A 21,142-nucleotide genomic window follows, 5' to 3' on the forward strand; every position below is an offset into this window, starting at 1 on the left:
CAGCAGGAAGACGTGCCTGAATTTCCAGCATTTAAAGCACTGCACAGGGGGAGAGATGTATGGTTTAACGTCACAGTGGGAAACCATCATCTTTTCCTTTTCAGACAATGGATCACCCTCAAAGGCCGAGATGAAGGCACCGGTAGCACTCCTATGGTCTTTGGGTCCCCTGTAAAAGCACCAGATGAAATGAACACGCCGCCGTTCTAGATTGTCAGACTGCAAGAGGAGGTCTCGATGGAAAATAATCCTCTGGACCATGTTGAGGCCTTTATGGGGAGTGACGAAAACACGAATACCACCCAGCTGGTCACAAGCGAGTAACGCCTGGGGTTGCGCTGGGGATGCTGTCTGAATCAAGACTACACCGCTTCCCATCTTTGACAGCACTGTCACTTCCCCAAACTTATCCTCAAGATGTTCAACAAAAATTGAGGCTTCATAGATACAAAGGAGCCCCCAAGTATTCTGTTACATACTAAATACCGAGGTGAATATGGTTCTCTTCCTGTAGCCCTATGGTCCTCCCATGGTGCAGTCAGGGAGGGAAATGATTTAGGGTCATATCTGTCAGCACTGTACTCGATCTTGCCCTTCTTAGAGACTGCTGTCGCTGTACAGTCACCAGCAAGAGATGACTTAGTCCACTTCATTGTCGGTCATCTGCCCTGACGCCACCCACTCTGATCAGGGGCTGTACCCACGGACACCAACCAGCGACAGCAAAGGCCACCTGGCATGATGGCCGTTGCCAGGATTCCTGATGCCCCAGGAAGATAGGCATCTACTCCTTGGCATACGTGGTGAGTTAACAGCTCAGGCATCAGCAGTGAAATCCCTGTGTTGCCTCTACAAAATGAATTGATACTCCCCCAGAAGGGGTAGTGATCATTGAAATGCCCAAGGAGTAACAGTGGGCCGGGGGGGGGGGGGGGGGGGGGGTTGTTGAAAAGAAAGTTGTTGGATCAAGGTGGTCAAACAAAGTAAGTGGCCTACTGAGAGGTGAGTAAACATTGCAAATGGTGGTCGAAAAGGTCATTTTTAATTGCACCACTACTGCTTCCATTAGGGTGCAAAGGGGAGTACATTCACTGATCACATCAGTGTGAACCAATGTACAGACCCCTCTAGATGCATGCCCTCTCAGGACCAGCACACTTCTGTCAGAATACATGATAAGCACACAGTGTTGGGAAATGATCAGGTAAAGTGTTATAGTTTCAGCAGGTGACAGTAATATCCATTAGATAGATTCACAAGCCATGATTACTAAAAAAGCATTTTATGGAACGACCAGTTTTGACAGAGCTATATGATCATCAGATCTAACGCTTTTGAATTTGTACAACATACACTAAAATCGCAGCACCAAGAAGGAGATGTTCAACATCAATGAAAGTTAGTAGGAGTGTTTCTATACCTGAAAGTTGAAGTCTACTCAAATTTTGCACCAGTTGCATAAGAGTGGCGCTAGTAGCATCACTATGATGCTGTGAATCAGGTTTGCTTTGAATACATGCTGTAACAGTCGTGAGGATTATTCGCCTTTGACATTGGGATGGTGAACTGATGTTAGTCAAGAGCGCCTTTAAGATGACAAAGACACCATTATCAACACCTCACCGAGTTTGAACAAGATCGTATAATAGGGTTACGGGAAGCTGGCTGCCTTTTCTGCAACACTGCGGAAAGACTTTGGAGGAATGGAGGCACTGTGCATTACTGCTGGCAGCGGTGGTCTCAAAAATATACGGTTGCAGCATGACCGGGTACTACCAAGACGGAAGAACCATTTGTTTGGTGTACGGCTCTGGCGCATTGTACTGCATCTGCAGCAGCGATTTTAGCACCTATTGGTACCACAGTGACACAACAAACTGTTACAAATCCGTTACATCAAGGACAGCTCTGAGCAAGATGCTTTGTAGCACATATTCCACAGACCACAAACCATCGTCATTTGCGACTTCAATGGTGTCAAGCAAGAGCTCATTGGAGGACAGGATGGAGGTCGGTTTTTTCATGAAATCTGGTTCTACCTCTGTGCCAGTCATGGCCACGTGCTGGTTAGGAGGAGACCAGTTGAGAGCCTGCAACCAACCTGTCTGTGCGCTAGACACACTGAACCTACAACTGGAGTTATGGTCAGGGGTGTGATTTCACATGACAGCAAGAGTACTCCGTGGTTATCCCATGCATCCTGACCACAAATTTATACGCCAGTCTCGTGATTTGGCCTGTTGTGCTGCCCTTAATAAACAGCATTCTTCATGGTGTTTTCCCACATAATACGACTCGCCCAGATATCGCTGTTGTAACCCAACATAGTCTACAGGGTGTCAACATGTTGAACAACATCAGATGACAACTCGGCGTCATCCATAAACAGCATTAATCATACCTGTATTGTATGATCAAGCACAACAGGCATGGAATTCCATCCTACAAACTGACATCTGGTACCAATATCTTACGCTTACATTAACCTATGATCTTCCAATGTTAATCACTTAAGTATGTACCTAGACAAACATATTCCTAAAGTTTCATTATCCTACATTATTTACTTTTTGGTACTGTGATTTTTTTTTTTTCTGACAGTGTATTATCCATCAGTATTACAAGTTGCTTTACGTTGCATATTTACAAATGGTGTTCAAAAAGTGAGGTGACTTGCCAAATTGAGTGGGCAATGTACATTCGATTATTGATCTTTATTTTGTTATATTGGTGCATATGTTCACAGTTTCAAGTGTGCAGCATACTTCATTTGTTTTGACAGATAGAAAGGTTAGACATGTTTCAGTGTGCTCAGCGATTTTTGATTATTATAAAAAATGGAGCAAAGAATTTGCATCAAATTTTGTGTGAAAAATGGAATAAAGTGCGAAAACACTTGAAATGTTGACAGTGGCATATGGTGAGACCGCTATAAGTAAAAAAACATTAAAAAGTGGTACAAGCTCTTCCACGATGGTCGAGAAGATGTCAATGATGAGCCTCATTCTGGACGACCCAGCACATCAAGATCAGATGATAACGTCGAAGCTGTGAAGAAAATTGTTTTGGAAAATCATCTAATTACCATAAGAAGTTGCTGAGGATGTTGGTATATTGGTCTGCTCCTGTCATGCAATGTTTTTGGATGTTTTGGGCATGAGACTTGTGTTAGCGAAGTTTGTTCCGAAATTTCTCAATTTTGATCCGAAGAACCATATGATGAGTATTGCTCAGGAAATCTTGAATGATGTCAAGGATGATCCTGATTTGCTCAAATGGGTCATAACTAGTGACTGAACACGAGTTTACAGTTATGACATCGAAATCAAAACTCAATCGCCCCAATGGAAGCATCCTGGAGAGCTGAGTTCGATTAACTGTCAAAGTTTTGCTCATTGTTTTTTTCAATTACCGTGGCATAGTGCATCATAAATTTTTGCCTCAAGGTCATATGGTCAATAAGAAGTATTACCTTGACGTTGTGCACCGCTTGTGAGAAGCAATACACAAAAACATCTGAAGTTGTGAAAAAACAATTCGCAGCTTATGCATCACAACAATTCCCCTGCTCATTCATCGCTGCCTGTGAGAGACTTTTTGGCCAAAAACAACCAAATCATGCCTCAGCCACCACATTCACCAGATTTGGCACCCTGAGACCTTTTTCCTGTTCCCAAAACTGAAGAGACTTATGAAAGGACAAAGATTTTCAATGACTGACGAAATAAAAACTGCAACGCTGGAAGCACTCAAGGCTGTACCAAAAAGTGCTCATAATAAGTGCTTCGAGGATTGGAAGAAGCGTTGCACAAGTGTATTGTATCTGAGGTGGATTATTTTGAAGGGGACAACATGAATATTTATGAATGAATAAATATTTTTTCATCAAAATATAAAGTCACCTTACTTTCTGAACACACCTCATACACTCCACTACCATGAACATCACTACACTTCGGCATCGCAATTGCAAAAACACATAATGTGAAGTGATTTATAACACTGATGGATAATGCAGTGTATAAATTCAAAAGCATAAGAACGGATTATGACAGCACAGTTTTGTCAAAAGTGGCCTTCCAATAAAACGGTTTTTAGCGACCTTGATGTGTGAAGTTTTTTCAGTTACCATGTATTGGAGATTGCCCCCGACTGACCAAGTCAGGAATATACGATATCCATAACAATTCCACTGAATAATCAAGTCAAAGTTGTTCAAGTTAGGAGTGAAGGGGCCAGAAGAATAGGTCATGTTCCAGGATCACTGCCCATCACCAATAAGGGAGGAATCACATCACCTATCAGTTCAGAATCCAATGGTAGGGGCGGGGGAGAGAGGGGGAGGAGGGGGAGGAGGGGGAAGGGGTATGCGGCCTCTCCAGGGTCACTGGTGTAGCATTTTCCCAGTCCTCCTCCACCACCACAGCAGCAGCCTTTGACGGATGCTATTCCTGCAAGGGCCTATTCGTGACAACTGTGGGGATGAATGAAGAGCAAACAGCCCTATGTCCTATAGGTTGCAGTTCCTTTAGCAACTGGCTGACATTGAGTTTCTGATCTGAGGGTTTGAATGAACAGCAATCTCAGGAGGGAGCCCAGACACTGATAGACACCTTAAGAGAAAGTTGCTCCTCTGGCCAATTGGGGGAATGGTTTCCAAAGATGGTGCCATGAGAATCACAAGAAGGGAGGGCAGTGGGAGAACTGTTTTCCAAAAAAATTGAGGTCATGAGAGTGATGGCTATGAATTTCGCACAGTTGGATGTCTCATCAATGGGATGTATGCGTTCATATCTTTTTTCATGCCTCAGTATATGACAGGTGGTCAATAGATTTATATTCCAGTATTTTATTTCATTTCTTGAAGGCTGAGCAAACTGGTGAACACGGAGGATAATATTACATGCAACTGACATGACAAGGTGCTTATTCACAAGCACTACCTTCATGAGTTATCATCTGCAGTTACCACATTTTGGGCCCACCACACAGTGGGATGACATATGACCAAAGCACAAACATCTGAAGCACATCACAATTAAGTTTTCTTGGGAGGACATTCTCTTCTGAGGCTAAGATAAAGGTGATTGTATCTACTCGATTATCCTTGGCGCCATTTTGGATGCGTCAGGCACAATGAACGCATCGCCGCTCAAGATTTTTCTGAAGCTCTTTGTCTGTTTGGAGTGTAAGGTCTTGACGTAAGATGATACCTTGGATGATATTCCAAGTCTTGTGTGTGGCAATGGTCACTCAATTGCTACCCAGACGTTCACATGCTCCAAGGACCATAGATTATGCAGTAGAGAAGGCATTAGGCATTAATAAATAGTGATCCATTGTCTCCCCCCCCCCCCCCCCCCCCCGGCAACTCTGCTTCTACAAATTTACCTTCAATATGTTCCACACACAATAATTGATTTGTCTCAGTAAAAGAATCCATATCAGTTGAAGTATATAGTACAAATTGGACACATGGAGGAACAATGTAGAACAGAAAGTGGCTGCCAAGGAGCTTGGCATGATGATGCGACTGGTCTGCTTAGCCATAATAGGTATAATTAGCAGCACACCCACAGCTGAGGTGGAAACCACAAAGGATATGCCCAATTACACCTGTGGGTTAAAACAGACTGGGCATACGGGCTTAAAACTGGAAAAAAAATGGATAACTTCAGAATATCCTGAATCCCTTTATCAAGATATGGAATGTGATGAATATAGGAATGGTTGGGGAAATGCCAGCTGACTGTACAATAACTTCCAGCTACTTCAATATACCTTTCAATTTAAGAACTGGAAAAAGGGAGCACTTGGAGGACAAACCACAGCACTGTGCAGGAGACATGATCTGGTTTACTGACAGTCGAAAGCATTGACATCAGTGTGTAGGGGACACAATCTCGACTAGAGAGTGCAATCTCTAGCGATGCTGGCCATGGTATTCCAAGTGGAAATATCCACAGTCAGTGTATGTGAGGAGGAGAATCTGTATATATGCTACAAAAATCATAGCATCTACATTTATTGAGATAGCCAAGAAACTCTGACATCCATCTCAGCTCTCGTAAAGAGATCTAAGATCATTCAGAATGTCACAAAGCCCTTGTGAGACAAGGGAAAGCAACAGGGTAAACCTTCCGTGAGTACCTGCTAATTCAGGAATCACTGGCAATGATCACATTGATACGACTGACAGGACAGGTGCACCAACTCCATTTACTGGACTGAAACCTGTCCTTGTCATCACTAAGGTGACTGTTAATTCAAAGTGATGGAACTGCATTGGAAGGCAGCAAGTAGAATGAAAAAACGGAAAGCTAATGATGCTAAAACCTGTTTTAAGAGAAGTTGCGTAGTCCTGGGCTTGAACAGAAGACAGACTGAACTCATGGTACAACTAATGACAGGCCATAGGAAACACCTAAACACGATGGTTATGGAGAAAGAAGCTGATAGCTGTACGCTATATAGTTAGGGTGATGAAACCGCATCACATCTAATCTACCAATGTGAAGTGTTGGAGATTAAAAGACAGAATATTAAGTTCAGCAAGCCTTGAAATAACCATCTTTAATAAAGAACTAGTAAAGGTCCTCCTACTACTCTTTATGGGTAATAGTTGGCTTCACTAGAATCACAGGGATTGAAACCATATAATAAACCCTGTTTCGGTGTGGGATTAGTCGGCTAGGAACACATTTTTATCTCCCTGTTCAAACCAAATGAAAATGTTGGATAGATTGTTTCACTCCAAGATGTCCAGCTTGGCCTCTTCCTATGGGGTAACCAAGACAGGGAAAACAGTAGGGTTGTAAGTGTCTGCAAATATGTTTCAATTCCTCTCTGAAGAGAGAGCCTGATGATAACATCCATTGTTTTGATGTAATTTAATATGTTTCATGTGCGTAACGACTGCCGTAATGCTGCCAACTTCAGTCAAGGGCACTCTCCACACGTGTGACTCAGCCGCAGCAAGGGGCATCTGGCATGTTGGCCGGTGCCGAGAGTCCTGATGTCCGATTAAGACAGGCATCTGCTCCTTGCCATACAAGGTTAGATAGCAGCTCTGGCATCAGCAGTGATCACCCCTGTGTGTCAGTGGGCTCTAACGAAAGGGTACCTAACAACCCCACCATGTCAGACTAGCTACCACAGTGGCTTTGAAGTGTATACATATGAATAAAGGCAGTTATTGTGCATAGTGTTGTCAACACCATACGCAGAAGATTTGACATTAGATGTTGCTCTCTAGTCAGTCCACACTACAGTGGGAAACCCAGAAGGGGACCAAAATTTACTTTAGACAAAAGATGAAGTACCGTAAATGAACAAAGATGTTCAGTAAAGAAGGTAGAACCTTTGGGACAGTTGTATCAACATCAAAGGCTGCCATCATAGTAGGGTAAGTGAAGAAAGTTAAGGATAATTGCAGATTGATGATTGCCACACAAGAAAGGAAGTAAGTGCTGCAATAGCTTGGCACTCTATGCTTGCCATGCACATACTCACAAAAGAGTCCTGAGCCACCTGGGGAGTCCCCTCTACAAAGGGCCTCATTGTTTCCTCTTTGTAAGTAGTATTCTGAAACGAATACTGCATCCTAGAAATGGTGTAGCCCTCCCACAGTTTATTACGCGATCCTGACCAACTGAACCATATGCCACTCACAATATTACCAGTTATTTGCTTAACCACTACCCTGTACCAATCTTATCCAAATGAAAGGTATGCCTAATACAACTCTACTCATAGACAGTTTACATTGCCACTATTAAAATTAAATTAGTTCAATATTGTTCATCACTAAAACAATTAACTTTTTTAGTTTAAAAATAAAAAAAAATAACAACAAACAAAAGAAAAATGACTCTTGTTTAAAAATTATTTTATAGTTTTCAATAAATTGTTCATAACTTGAAAACAAGTGAGAAAGAAGGAGAAGGCTATGTTAATACATTCACAAATCAAGACAATAAGATCTGAGAGACTTGCATCAAGATGATACAAATTGAAGGAAGCAGTATCATGGGCAAGTAATGGTGACAGCAAGTAATGTATCACTACTAAAAATAAAACTGTATGTTTAATGCATGCACCTACCTTTCCCTGAGGAAGTCGGCAAATTCTTTGCTTGCAACCAAACCATGTTTCATATTCTGATAAAGAACAGTGAAGCCATTGTTCTTCTCTCCCTAAAAAATTAAAGTATTCTTACTCACTGATTTTAGTGGCAGACACTATTGCATTCACACATTTTTTTCTTATCTTCTAATTTATCTAGTTCTCAATCTGCAGAAGTGAGAAACCTGTCAACAAATAGTCTTTCCTAGTCTCTGGATGTAGCAGCATTTTGTTGCACTTTATTCCAAAAATGGAAAACTGAAGCATTTTTGGCCTCTTCAGAGATATAAAGGTTGGACTAAAACATGGAAACACAGCAAAAAATGCATTCATCAACATAAACATAGATGATAGCCAAGTCTGTAGATTGTGCTGTTTTATTTGACCATGAATGGCATATGTCCCATACGCTGCAAATGTCTGTCATTGTCAGAACAACATTCTGTGTAGTTGTAAGAGCATCATGTCAGAATTAACTGAATTTGAACATGGGCAAATTGTTGGTGCCATATGGTGAGTACTTCCGTAACCAAGGGAGCTGAAGTGTGTTGTTTTTCAAGAGGCACCATATCAAAGATTTATGCCACATACAGGAAAACTGGAGAAACATCAGATGCTAACAAGAGACCACACAACAATTGGATTTTTGTATTTTTTTATATTTATGCTTCGTGAAGTTCAGAATTCAAGTACCAATATCACAAAGCAGATCAATGCAACTCTCAAAAATTTGAAAAAATTGACTTTGAAGTTTTCCAAGCATATTTAATACCTTAATGTAACACCATTTTTTTCACGGGCAAGGCTCTGGTAGAATGCTTGTCTGTCATATGGAGAGCATGGTTTGACTCTTCACTGAACCAAATCTTTCAACAAAGATGCGGCTTCTACAAGCATTTCTGTGATGTGTAAAATACATAAATATGGAAGTGGGGTGGGGTTGGGGGTAGTGGTTGTACTCTAGACTGAACTGGCTTTTGTCTTATTTCCATTTTGTCCATATAGTTCGAGTACCTACACTGTTCAGAAAGAAAATTTATCCAACGTACGCTAATTAACATAAATCTACTGCTCCTTTTGATGAAAACTGCACATCATCTTATTTTTAATTACATGTTGTGCACAAAAATAAATTCATAATTCTTAAGCTTTTATAGAAGATGGTTAAAAAGAGAAAAACCATTACTTATTTCACCTTTATGTATTTTACACGTCACAGAAATGCTCATAGAACATGCACCTTTGTTTGAAAATTTTGTATTAGCCAGGAATCAAATCCAGCCACACCACACAGTAGGTGAATATCCTGCCATAGAGCTACACTGACTGGGGAGGGAGGTATTAAGGATGCTTGAAAAACTTCAATGTTTAGTTTCTTAAGAATTCTTTGGAGTTGCATCGAACACTTTCAGCAGATTGATATTCGAGTTCTGAAGTTCATATGGCACAAATAAAAAACATTACGAAAATCTGATTGCCATGTGGTCTCCCTGAAAGTCACAATATGGATGAAAGAGTATGCTGTGTGATCATGAGAGACTGCCACTGAATAGAATTGTGACAAAAATTATGACATCATCTGCAAAAGTCATTGCAGAACTGAACTTTGCTCTCCCGAGCCCTGTAAACACCAAAACAGTATTAAGGGGAGTTCCATAAGCAGGGCTGGTCTGTCAAGAACCAGGATCAATTATTTGATCTCCCCTGGGCACCACAGTCACTAAATCTCAATATTATGGAGCCTTTATGGTCTGTTTCGGAGAGTAGGTTGCTTGTTTTCTATCCTCCTCCATCATTGTTACATGAACTTGTCACTATTTGGCTGGAAGATGAGAATAGTATTCCCTTGAAAACCATACAGGACCTGTATTTATCCATTCCATGATCACTGGAAGTTGTTTTGAATGCCAATTAGTTTCCTACGTCATATTAGGCATGGTATTTTGGTGTTTCCATAATTCTGCCCACCCCCAGTACCACCCACCACTACTGTTGTGCAGATAAAAATCATCGATTTGATGAAAAATTGCTCTTCATCTTATTTCCAATTATATGTTAGACACAAAAATCCACTTTTCATTGCAAATAAAAAAGATTGTTGACCAAAATTATTTAAGTTGAAACATTACAATTTTTTTCCATTTTGTTTGTGTCAGGCTTCACACAAACACTCTTAGAACATGTAATTTTGTTTAAAAATTTGAATCCGATGGAAACTGAACCCATGCTTCCCACACAGCAGGTAAGCATTCTACCACAGAGCCACATTGCTTGTTGAAAAATGCTTACTTTAGCATATTAAAGAAGGCCAGAAAACTTCAAAGTCAATTTTCTTGAGAATTTTTGAGGGTTGCATTGAGATTCTTTAGGATACTGATATTTAAGTTCTTAAATTCATGTATCATGAATATAAAAAAATTACAAAAATCCGATTACCTTGTGATCTCTTTGGCAGCTTAACTGTGCTGGATGCCTACTTCTTAAAATATTACTTCTGCCAATGAGAACTAAGTCATAACAATTATTGATAAAAATTCAGAATACAGTTTATTTACTGTAAGTGCCAGTACAGAGTGGATGTACAAACAATCACTGTAGCTATATGCTAATAGCAGCTTGACTTGAATCTTAAACCAAGATGTGTTCTACATTCCATGACTGGTGTCTACACGAAACATAATGACACTGACCAAACAAAGAAAATTAAAAGTATTTGTTACAACAGCACAATGCATTAAATAAGCACGAAGCTCTCAAATGGTGTGACATCAGTAGCAGTTATTCCCCATTAAGGTCAGACACAGATGTGATTCCACAGGTGAAGTAAGGACAGAAAATCTGTCCAGCAACACTGATAACCAGACCATACTTCTGACATCACATGATGAAGCCCAACACTTTCATATGGGGTCATTCCATGTGAAATAGCCTAATTCCACAATGTTTTCCTGCTCAACCGGCGTGGATTTCGATGGAACTGTGTGAGGGCATTCACCCATGTCTCCTATTAATATTGGAGAGTTCAACATTCATCAAAGCAATACTGGCCAGGATATTAATTAGTTTGACTCCACGTGCAACTGTGCAGAGCGAGCATACATTTCTGGTGACTTTGAGCTAATATACCTGCAGCAATGTTTTGATGACAGAAATTAAGTTTGGCCATCTTGGACAATTTTATTCATTCTCTTAAGAATAATAACAAAAATAATTTTCCAAGCCATGCTCAGCTAGAAACGTTTAGACAAAACAGCCTGAAAAAATTTCAAAGTTTAGCTTCTTATATGACTAACATGAAACTTGGCATATAATAATCTAACACCACAAGGTTCTCTAATATCAACTTTCATTCATGTATTACTTTCCGGTACTGAATAAAGTTAGTGTAAAGTTGAAGATCTTGTAAGAAAATAAAAAATACAGTATTTCTGACCCAATTTTGAAAAAAAAAACTATGTTCTATGAAACTTTCCAAGCTTGGACACTTAGGAAGAAAATTATTTTGATACCAAAAGAAGTTTGTTTGATCTTCCAACATGAGCTAACAAGCCTAGATAATTTGAATAGAATTCGGGGTCAAAAATCACGGTACAAAAAATATATAAAATTTGGATTTTTATATCTTTTAGAATAATGCTGAACACTGAATTTAATATGCAATAGGTCGACAGTAGAAGGATGTGGAACGCAAAATCTCATTCACCAACAGTTTTCCAGTTATCTTCAAATTAGTTAAAAAGATGATGATTTTTTATGAGAAGGTGGAAATAGGGTATATTCGACTCTTCTTTTACAAATACGATTTCCTCGTAAAGCTTTGGAACCAATCTCATTTGAAACAACAATGTTTTAAACCTTCCGGAACAGTGAGTAATTTCCAGCAATGGCTAACAATGCTACTTAAATTGAGGCAAAGTAGCCAGAAAAATCACACTGTGAATCAAGTTTTAACTTTGAATTCTTATATCTCACTGATTAAAGGTATGTTAAACATGAAACTTTGGAAAACCTCAGCTAAGCAACATAAAGTTTCCAAATATAAAATATCATTCACGTACTGCTTTCTAAATTTCTGCAAAATCAGTTCAAACATGACTTTCACAAAAATGCAGAAAAAGATTACATTCAGTTCACTTTCAGAAAACCTGTTTTGCATAACTAACTTCAGACTAATCACAATATGAAACAGAACTTTTTCCAGCATTCAGAAATTTGTGTTTGATTTTCCAGTGTGCACTAACAATACCAGAAAATGCCAGACAAATTTGAGAGAATGTACCATGGGTGCAGGCTACATTGCAGCAACCTACTGTCCATATTTTAACACAAGTGGCTTTTATTTTTAAATTGACAAGTAATATATCACTCTACTGCATATCAAGCCATCCATCTCGGTGGTTTCATTGAGTAAATTAAAGTTCCCAGTATGGGATGCCACCCTATAGCGAGGCCATCCTGTCTTCCAGGCCAATGAAAGGAAGCAGACAGGCCCGGAGGATGCATAAATTTTATCAGTGCATCATTTTATTCCATTGATATGTTAATAATGCAGCAGTAGTCAGAAGTCTAAAATAAAAAATATTACATTTTCTTGCCGCATATGTTACATACTATTACAGATTTGGGAATCAGAGATGTGGTACTTTCAAATGGCTTTGTGAGCAAACAGGTATCACAGCAAGGCTTTGGAACTTAAATTAAGAAAGCATATTACAGACTTGGGAAACTGGATGAAGAAACCCACCTGTGGCTGGTATTGCACAGGTATCTGGCATGACCGCTGTGGTGATGGGGTACTGGTTCATATTCTTGAACCAGTAGCAACAATGTCACTATGGACCAACGCAATATAGTGAGATAATATTTGTCAATTTAAAAATAAAAACCACACACGATGAAACATTGGCAACATGTTGCTGCAATGTAACCTCCAGCCATGGTATATTCCCTCAAATTTGTCCTCCATTTTCTGGTATTGTTAGCACACACTACAAAATCAAACACACATTAATGAATGCTTGAAAACATTCTATTTCCAACTGTGATTGGTCTGAAGTTAGTTATGGAAAACAGGTTTTATGAAAGTAAACTGAACGCGATCTTTTTCTGCATTTTTGTGAAAGTCATGGTTGAACTGATTTTGCAGAAATTTAGAAAGCAGTATGTGAATGATATTTTACATTTGGAAACCTTATGTTGCTCAGCTGATGTTTTTCCAATGTTTCATGTTTATCATTTCTTTAATCAATGGGATATAAAAAAACCAAAGTTAAAACTTTATTCACAGTTTTTTTTTTTTTTTTTTTTTTTTAAACTCACTGTTCTTGGGGGTTGGGGAGAGGCTTGGAACGCATTGTTTCAAATAGGACTAATTTTGCAGCTTTAATAGAAAACAGTACTTGTAAAGGATGAGTCACATACACCTTATTTTCACCTTTTCAAGAAAATGTTCCTATTTTCAACTAATTTGAAGATTATTGGAAAATAGTAAGTGAACGAAATTTTTGCATTCCACATCCTCATGCTACTAACCTATTGTGTATTAAATTCCATGTTTACATATAAGAATCTGGAGTTTACATGGTTTTATTACTGTTTTTTTTTTTCCATGCCTGAAATCTATTCAAGTTATCTAGTCTTGTTAGCCCGCATTGGATCATCAAACTCCTTTTGGCATTGAAAATTGTGGTTTTCCTAATGAGAACAGCTTGGAAAGTTTTATTACAACACAGTTTTTTTTTCCTTCTGTTTTGCAAAATCTGGTCAAAAACACTGCATTTTTTATTTCTACAAACTCTTCAACTTTACACTAAATTTATTCAGTGTTGTAAAGTGGTATACAAATGAAACCTGATATTTGAGAACCTTGTATTGTTACATCACTACATGTGAAATTCCACATTAGTCATAAGAGGCCAAACTTTGAAATTTTTGAAGGCCATTTTGTTTAAACTTTCATGGTTGAGTATGGCTCATAAAATATTTTCATTTCATTCTTAAGAGAATACACAAAGTTATACAAGATGGCCTAATTTAACTTCTTTCGACAAAATATTGCCAGAGATATAACAGCTCAAAGTCGGCAGAAATTCATGCTCACTCTGCACAAATTCGGACATGGAGCCAAACAAGTGACTATTCCGGGAAGTATTGCTCCGACAAATGTTGAACTTTGCCAATGTTAATGGCGGACATGAGCGAATGTTCATATAAAATTTCGTCGAAATCCGTTATGGTGAAGCAGGGAGGCCTTGGTGAGTTGGCGTGGAATGATCCAATGGTATTGACTAAATAGTTACCAATTTCATTGGTGGCTAGCTTTTGATACTCTTCTTCTCAATACTGCAGATAGGAGACTATTGTGTAATCCAGTAAAAGTTCTAGAAGGCATTGTGACTGCAAAATGAAGGTTTGCACTTAAACGGAAAAATATGCACATGAGAAGAATTAAGTACCGAGCCTAAAACGGTTTCCGTTAAATGTAGAACTTCAAAAAATACATAAAATTTATTGACATCACAATTACTAAATTAATTTAGTAAAAGCATGCCCAAATGCAATATTCCAAGTTTCAGTTATTTAGTTTCTTTCATTTAATTTTAGCTGAAAAGCTCTTAATTTTACTGGAGTTTCATATATATTCACAATTATTACTATTGAAAATCATTATTGGTTTCCTTTGTTCAATTTTATATTTCAGGATTAGTGTCATGATTATGTTGTTTGTACAAAACATCTTCCTTCTACTCATTCCAGGATATTTTTTTTATGTTATGCACTGTCATGTCAATGAACCCAGACCTTACCAACAAAATTTTCAAAGTTGTTCAGGGATAGTTTCGGGGTAATTCTGCATAAAAGACCCACAATCTCCAGTATTTTTTTTTTTTTTTTACAGGGTAATACTTTACTTGTGATTTATTCCATTTGGTATCCCAATTACCTTTGTTTTTGTGAAAATACCTTCAAAGCAGAAATATCTGTAATCTGCAAACACTAAAACATAAAACAAAGAGTAACTCCTATGAAACACACATACTTTTATCACAATGTGTTCTATCTGGTCTGTCAGTGTGCAGTGCTGTATGTAACAAATGGCAGAGCTGTTCACAAACAGGTACTGTCCAAAATGTCAACCACCGTGATTACAGCAGGGGGTACAGTGATGCACCATCAATTGCCTTGTACACTCAAGAATCCAAGGAGTTTGGTGTACACTGTACATGGATACAACAATCCTAACAATTAGACACATGCGTCAACCACAGACTCATCAACTATCGAAATTCGCTAGACTGACAGAGACCTACCAACAATGGAAGAGGGTTGTAGAGTGTAATAAGCAGACATCTATCCAGACCATCACACAGGAATTCCAAACTGCACCAGGATCCACTGCAAGTACTATAACAGTTAGGCAGGAGATGTGAAAACTTGGATTTCGTTGTTGAGCGGCTGCTCATAAGCCACACCTGACGCCAGTAAATGCCAAACAATGCCTCACTTCGTTTAAGAAGTGTAAAAAATGGACAATTGGACAGTGTAAACATGTGTGGAGTGACGAATCACAGCACACAATGTGGCGATCTGATGGCAGAGTGTGGGTATGGCGAATGCCTGGTGTACGTCATCTGCCAGCATGTGTAGTGCCAACATTAACATTTGGAGGCTGTAGTGTTATTGTGTGGTCGTGTTTTTCATGGAGGAGGCTCACACACCATATTATTTGGCGTGGCACTATCACAGCCTGATGTTTTAAGCACCTTCTTGCTTCTCACTGTTGAAGAGCAATTCGGGAATTGCAATTGCATCTTTCAACACAATCAAGCACCTGTTCATAATGCATAGCCTTATGGTGGAGAGGTTACACAACAGTAACATTCCTGTAATGGACTGGCCTGTACAGAGTCGTGACCTCGATTGTATAGAACACCTTTGTGATGTTTTGGAAGGCAGACTTCATGCCAGGCCTCACCGACGGACACTGATACCTCTCTTCAGTGCAGCACTCCGTGAAGAATGGGCTGCCATTCCCCAAGATACCTTCCAGTGGCTGATTGAATGTGTACCTGTGAGAGTGGAAGCTGTCATCAAGGCTAAGGGTGGGCCAACACCATATTGAATTCCAGCATTACCGATGGAAGGTGCCACGAACTTTTAAGTCATTTTCAGCCATACGTCTGAATACTTTTTATCGCATAGGTCGGCCTGTACGCTTTTGTGCTGTAAGTGTCCCTTCATGTTTCCACTTCACTATCACATGGGAAACAATGGACCTAGGGATGTTTAGGAGTGTAGAAATCTCACATACAGATGTACGGCACAAGTGAAACCCAATCACCTGACCACATTCAAAGTCTGTGAGTTCTGCAGAGTGCCCCATTCTGCTCTCTCATGGTATCTAATGACTATTGAGGTTGTTGATATGTAGTACCTGGCAGTAGGTGGCAGCACAATGCACCTAATAAAAAATGTGTGTGTTTTGGGTGCATCTGTATACTTTTGATCACATAGTGTACTTTACATGGCCATTATCTTCCATTCTAACATGGAAGGATCCAGTTTCAGTAAACGCCTATGTACAGATGCCAAGGTACTGTTGCTGCAGGAACATCTCAGTATAGTGCTACTCTTCAAATACATCAGTGAAGCAATACATAAAGTGCATAACAGTCAACTCTTATTCAGTAAACCTACCAGCGGTTAAGATACAACTAACCCAAGAGAGAAATGAACAGTACCAAATGCAAGCTTCACAGTGAAGACATCAGAGGGCATTACTGTTTTAAAAAGCAAGCACCACCTGTGTACGGAACAAACTTGTTTGCAAACGACACACACAGCACATACTATCGACATTTGTATGGCTGTGCAGGTATTTTCAGTGTGATAGACACATTAAGATAAATTGTTGTAAGAAATCAAATGATATCCAATTACTCTGTAATGAGCCATTGGAGCTTCATACTGAAATATTAAGAGAATATCTCTACACAGACTTTAAGGAAGGAAGATTGAGTGTAACGTCCCGTCAACACTGAAGTCATTAGAAATGGAGCACAAGCTCAAACTGTGTCAAGGATGGCGAAGGAAATCGGTCATGACTTTTCAAAAGAACCTCCCAAAATTTGCCTGGAGCAATTTTGGAAAATTGCAGAAAACCTAAATCTGGATGCCCGGCCTCCCAAATGCGAGTCCAGTGTTCTAACCACTGTGCCACCTTGCTCAATGAACAGTCTCCAAAAATTCCAAAGGAGTTCCCTGTATATTGTTAATTGGATTGTACTGGCAGTTTAACCACCGAGAGCCTTCATCTGCTAGCAGTTTTTTCATACTGGAGCAAGTATTGGAGTTGCTTATGAAGGTGCAACCTTCTGAAACATGGACTGATCCTGCTGTAAAAGGAGGTATACAAATTAAAAAATTGAGAATGACAAACACTGTAGATCAGTCGTATAGAAATTGACAACAGTTAATGCCTGACTGTGATGCAAGTCGTGTAGTCTGCTAGTTTTACTTACACACTGAAAGGCAAATTGTGAATTTTTGGATGGACTATTACACCAAAATCAAAGAAACACTTCCTTGAATGAGACATTAGTGGCACTGAAACCTGGGCTTACTGCCATCAAAAAAACCGTGAGCAAGAGATTATATTCTTCAGTAATAACTGAGGCAGTCGGACAATTATTTGCAGGAAACATTATGTCTGTTTCTCAGGATTAAGCACAACTTATATAATGAAAAACGATACACAACTATCATTTATAGATCTCTTACGTATTCATCACCACCATACAGTAAAATGACTGCCGTAATTTTGCAACGTAACAACCCCACAACTTGTATTAATTTACGTCACGGGTAAAGGAGAGTAAGTTCAGTCTCCACAACATCAACTAAAGACCATGTAACACTCACACATTACTTTATTTATTTTTTTGGGAACTGTTTTCAGCTTCCTTACTGTGTAATTAGACGTTTGATTCTCTTTCTGTATTAGTCTTTTGTTATATTCACACTTGTTGTTTATTAATACTGTTAATAATAGTAGTTACTTCCCTTGTAGAGTAAGTTTGTGATTATCGTAGTCAGTTTTTTAACATCATCTTATTGTAGTAGCGGAACTTAGAAAAAGTAAAATTTTACCATGAGTGAGAAGTGTGGGCTTTGCCGTAGGTTCGTGAGTAGTGGATCGCGGTGCGAGACTTGTTCGAAGTATTTTCACTGGGGGGGAATGCAGTGGGGAAGCCAGTGGGCATTCTGGCGAGATCCTCTCCTGGAACTGCAGGTTATGTAGCAAGAGTAAGTTAATAGAGGAGCAGGAGCGTAAGACTTGTGCCCTTCAGGTGCAGTTCAAAAATGCACAGGAGGAGCTAGATAGGATGAGGAGGGAGAAGAGGGTTGGGGAATGGGAGCTGGCTGCTGGCAAGAGATCTGCTAGGAGAAGAAGATTTTCAGATAGTTTTACTATTGATGTTTACAATAGATATGACCAACTGTCAGAGTCTAGCGGAGAGGAATCTCTAGTAGATGTAGATGTAGGAAGTATGCAGAAGACATCAGTAGTTACTTTGGCTAGAACAGTTGCAAAGTCGAAGAGGAAGAAGAAGATTCTGCTGTTAGGTAGTTCGCATGGCAGAGGTGTAGGCCAGCAGTTGCAGGAAGTGCTGGGGAGTGAGTACCAGGTCACCAGCATTGTGAAGCCTAATGCAGGATTGGCTCAGGTGACTTAACATAGGGGGCTATGTAGGGATTTTACTAAAGAGGATCAGGCAGTGATAGTGGGTGGGGCTGGTAATAGTATTGATAGGGATGGGGAGTATGACATAGATGGTGACCTAGAAAAGATAGCCACTCAGACTGGCAACACGAATGTACATTTCGTGGAACTGTTTCAGCGTCACAATCGGCCTCATCTTAATACAGCTGTCAGGCGTAATAACATGAGACTTGGGGGGTGCACTGATGACAGAAAGCATTGGTCACATTTCAGTGGTGTCGGTGGAGTCTATCAGCAGGACGGGTTTCACTAGACATGGCCTGCACCTCAACAGATATGGGAAGGGGAGGTTAGCAAAGCTTATAGGTGACAGCATAGGCGGGGGTGGTGGGATCACTCACGGCAAAATTTCAGCAGTAGTGGGAGTTAGAGCTGCACCTTTTTTAGATTGAAGTCAGCTGATAGGTATTCCTGCTAAAGGGAAGTCTCTCTAACAAAGGAACCACTTTTGACAAAGCTTAGGTATCCGAGTAATGAGGAAATTAGTATATTTCATCAAAATATACAAGGTATTAGAGATAAAGTTAGTGAATTGCTTATAGATGTTGACTCCAATTATTGGTATATCTGAACACTTCTTAAATAAGGAGATAATTCAGAGGCTTCCTTTACCAGGATACAAGTTGGTTGGCAGCTTTTCTAGGAGCTCTTTGCGGTGTGGGGGAGTAGCCATGTATGTGAAAAACGGCATCCCATTTGAGTCAGTTGAAGTTTCAAAGTTCTGCACAGAAAAGGTGTTTGAATGTTGTGCAGGTGTGGTTAAATTTAATGGAGCTAAACTTCTAACTGTTGTTATTTATAGATCCCCAGACTCCAATTTCACAAAATTTTTGCTAAAGCTAGAGGAGGTTCTTGGTTCACTTTATAGGAAATACAAAAAGTCAGTTATATGTGGTGACTTCAATATTAATTGTATAAGTGATTGTGCAAGGAAGAGGATGCTGGTAGACCTCCTTAATTCATATAATCTTATGCAAACCGTATTTTTTCCAATGAGAGTGCAAGGGAACAGTAGAACAACCATAGACAACATTTTTGTTCATTCCTCATTACTAGAAGGGCATTCTGTTAGCAAAAAGGTGAATGGCCTTTCAGATCATGATGAACAAATTTTAACTATAAAAGATTTTTCTGCTGCAACACGTGTTAAATATAGTCATCAGCTGTTTAGGAAAGCTGATCCAGTTGCTGTAGAGACCTTTGTAAACCTTATCAAGAAACAAGAGTGGCAAGATGTTTATATCGCTGATACAGTAGACGATAAATAGAATGCTTTTCTCAAGACTTTTCTCGTGCTCTTTGAAAGTTGCTTTCCGTTAGAACGTTCAAAACAGGGTACTAGCACAAACAGGCAGCCTGGGTGGCTGAATAGAGGGATAAGAATATCTTGTAGAACAAAGTGGCAATTATATCAAAACGTTAGAAATAGTCAGAATCTAAATGCAGCAGCCCATTACAAACAGTATTGTAAGGTGCTTAAAACTGTTATTAGGAAGGCAAAAAGTATGTGGTATGCAGATAGAATAGCTAAGTCTCAGGATAAAATTAAAACCATATGGTCACTCGTAAAGGAAGTGGCTGGTCTGCAGAGACAGGTCGAGGATATAGAATCAGTGCGTAGTGGGAATGTCCGTGTTACTGATAAGTCGCATATATGTACAGTATTTAATAATCACTTTCTGAATATAGCAGGTGAACTAAATGGAAACCTAGTCCCAACAGGGAATCATATAGCGCTCTTAGAAAAAAATGTTCCGAGACTGTAACCTGAAATGCTCCTCCACGATACTGACAAGAGGGAGATTGAGTTAATAATTAAATCACTAAAGACCAAGAACTATCATGTATATGACGGGGTATATAGCAGAATACCGAAGTACTGTTCTATGTATGTTAGCCCAGTACTTAGCCATATCTGTAACTTTTCCTTTAGGAGTGGTCGGTCTCCTGACCGATTAAAGTACTCGGTAGTGAAGCCACTTTATAAAAAGGGAGACAGGGATAATATTGACAATTATAGACCTATTTCTATGCCATCAGTGTTTGCTAAAGTTATTGAGAAGGTTGTATATACAAAGTTACTGGAGCATTTAAATTCACATAATTTGCTGTCAAATGTTCAGTTTGGTTTTAGAAATGGTTTAACAACTGAAAATGCTATATTCTCCTTTCTCTGTGAGGTTTTGGACGGATTAAATAAAAGGTTGCGAACGCTAGGTGTTTTCTTTGATTTAA

At 39.4% G+C, this 21,142-nt stretch overlaps 1 protein-coding gene across 9 annotated transcripts in view; it reads right to left on the reverse strand.

Annotated features, from left to right (window-relative positions):
- LOC126297664 (F-BAR domain only protein 2) overlaps positions 1-21,142 on the reverse strand; it is a 296,630-nt gene that overhangs the window by 261,512 nt on the left and 13,976 nt on the right. For all 9 annotated transcript variants that reach the window (XM_049988748.1, XM_049988756.1, XM_049988754.1 and 6 more), the window contains exon 2: positions 8,104-8,195. In XM_049988748.1, the coding sequence (XP_049844705.1) occupies positions 8,104-8,195 (92 nt within the window). The remainder of the gene's footprint in view (positions 1-8,103; positions 8,196-21,142) is intronic.

The sequence above is a fragment of the Schistocerca gregaria genome, chromosome X (assembly GCF_023897955.1).
Source record: "Schistocerca gregaria isolate iqSchGreg1 chromosome X, iqSchGreg1.2, whole genome shotgun sequence".
In the NCBI taxonomy this organism is placed as follows: domain Eukaryota; kingdom Metazoa; phylum Arthropoda; class Insecta; order Orthoptera; family Acrididae; genus Schistocerca; species Schistocerca gregaria.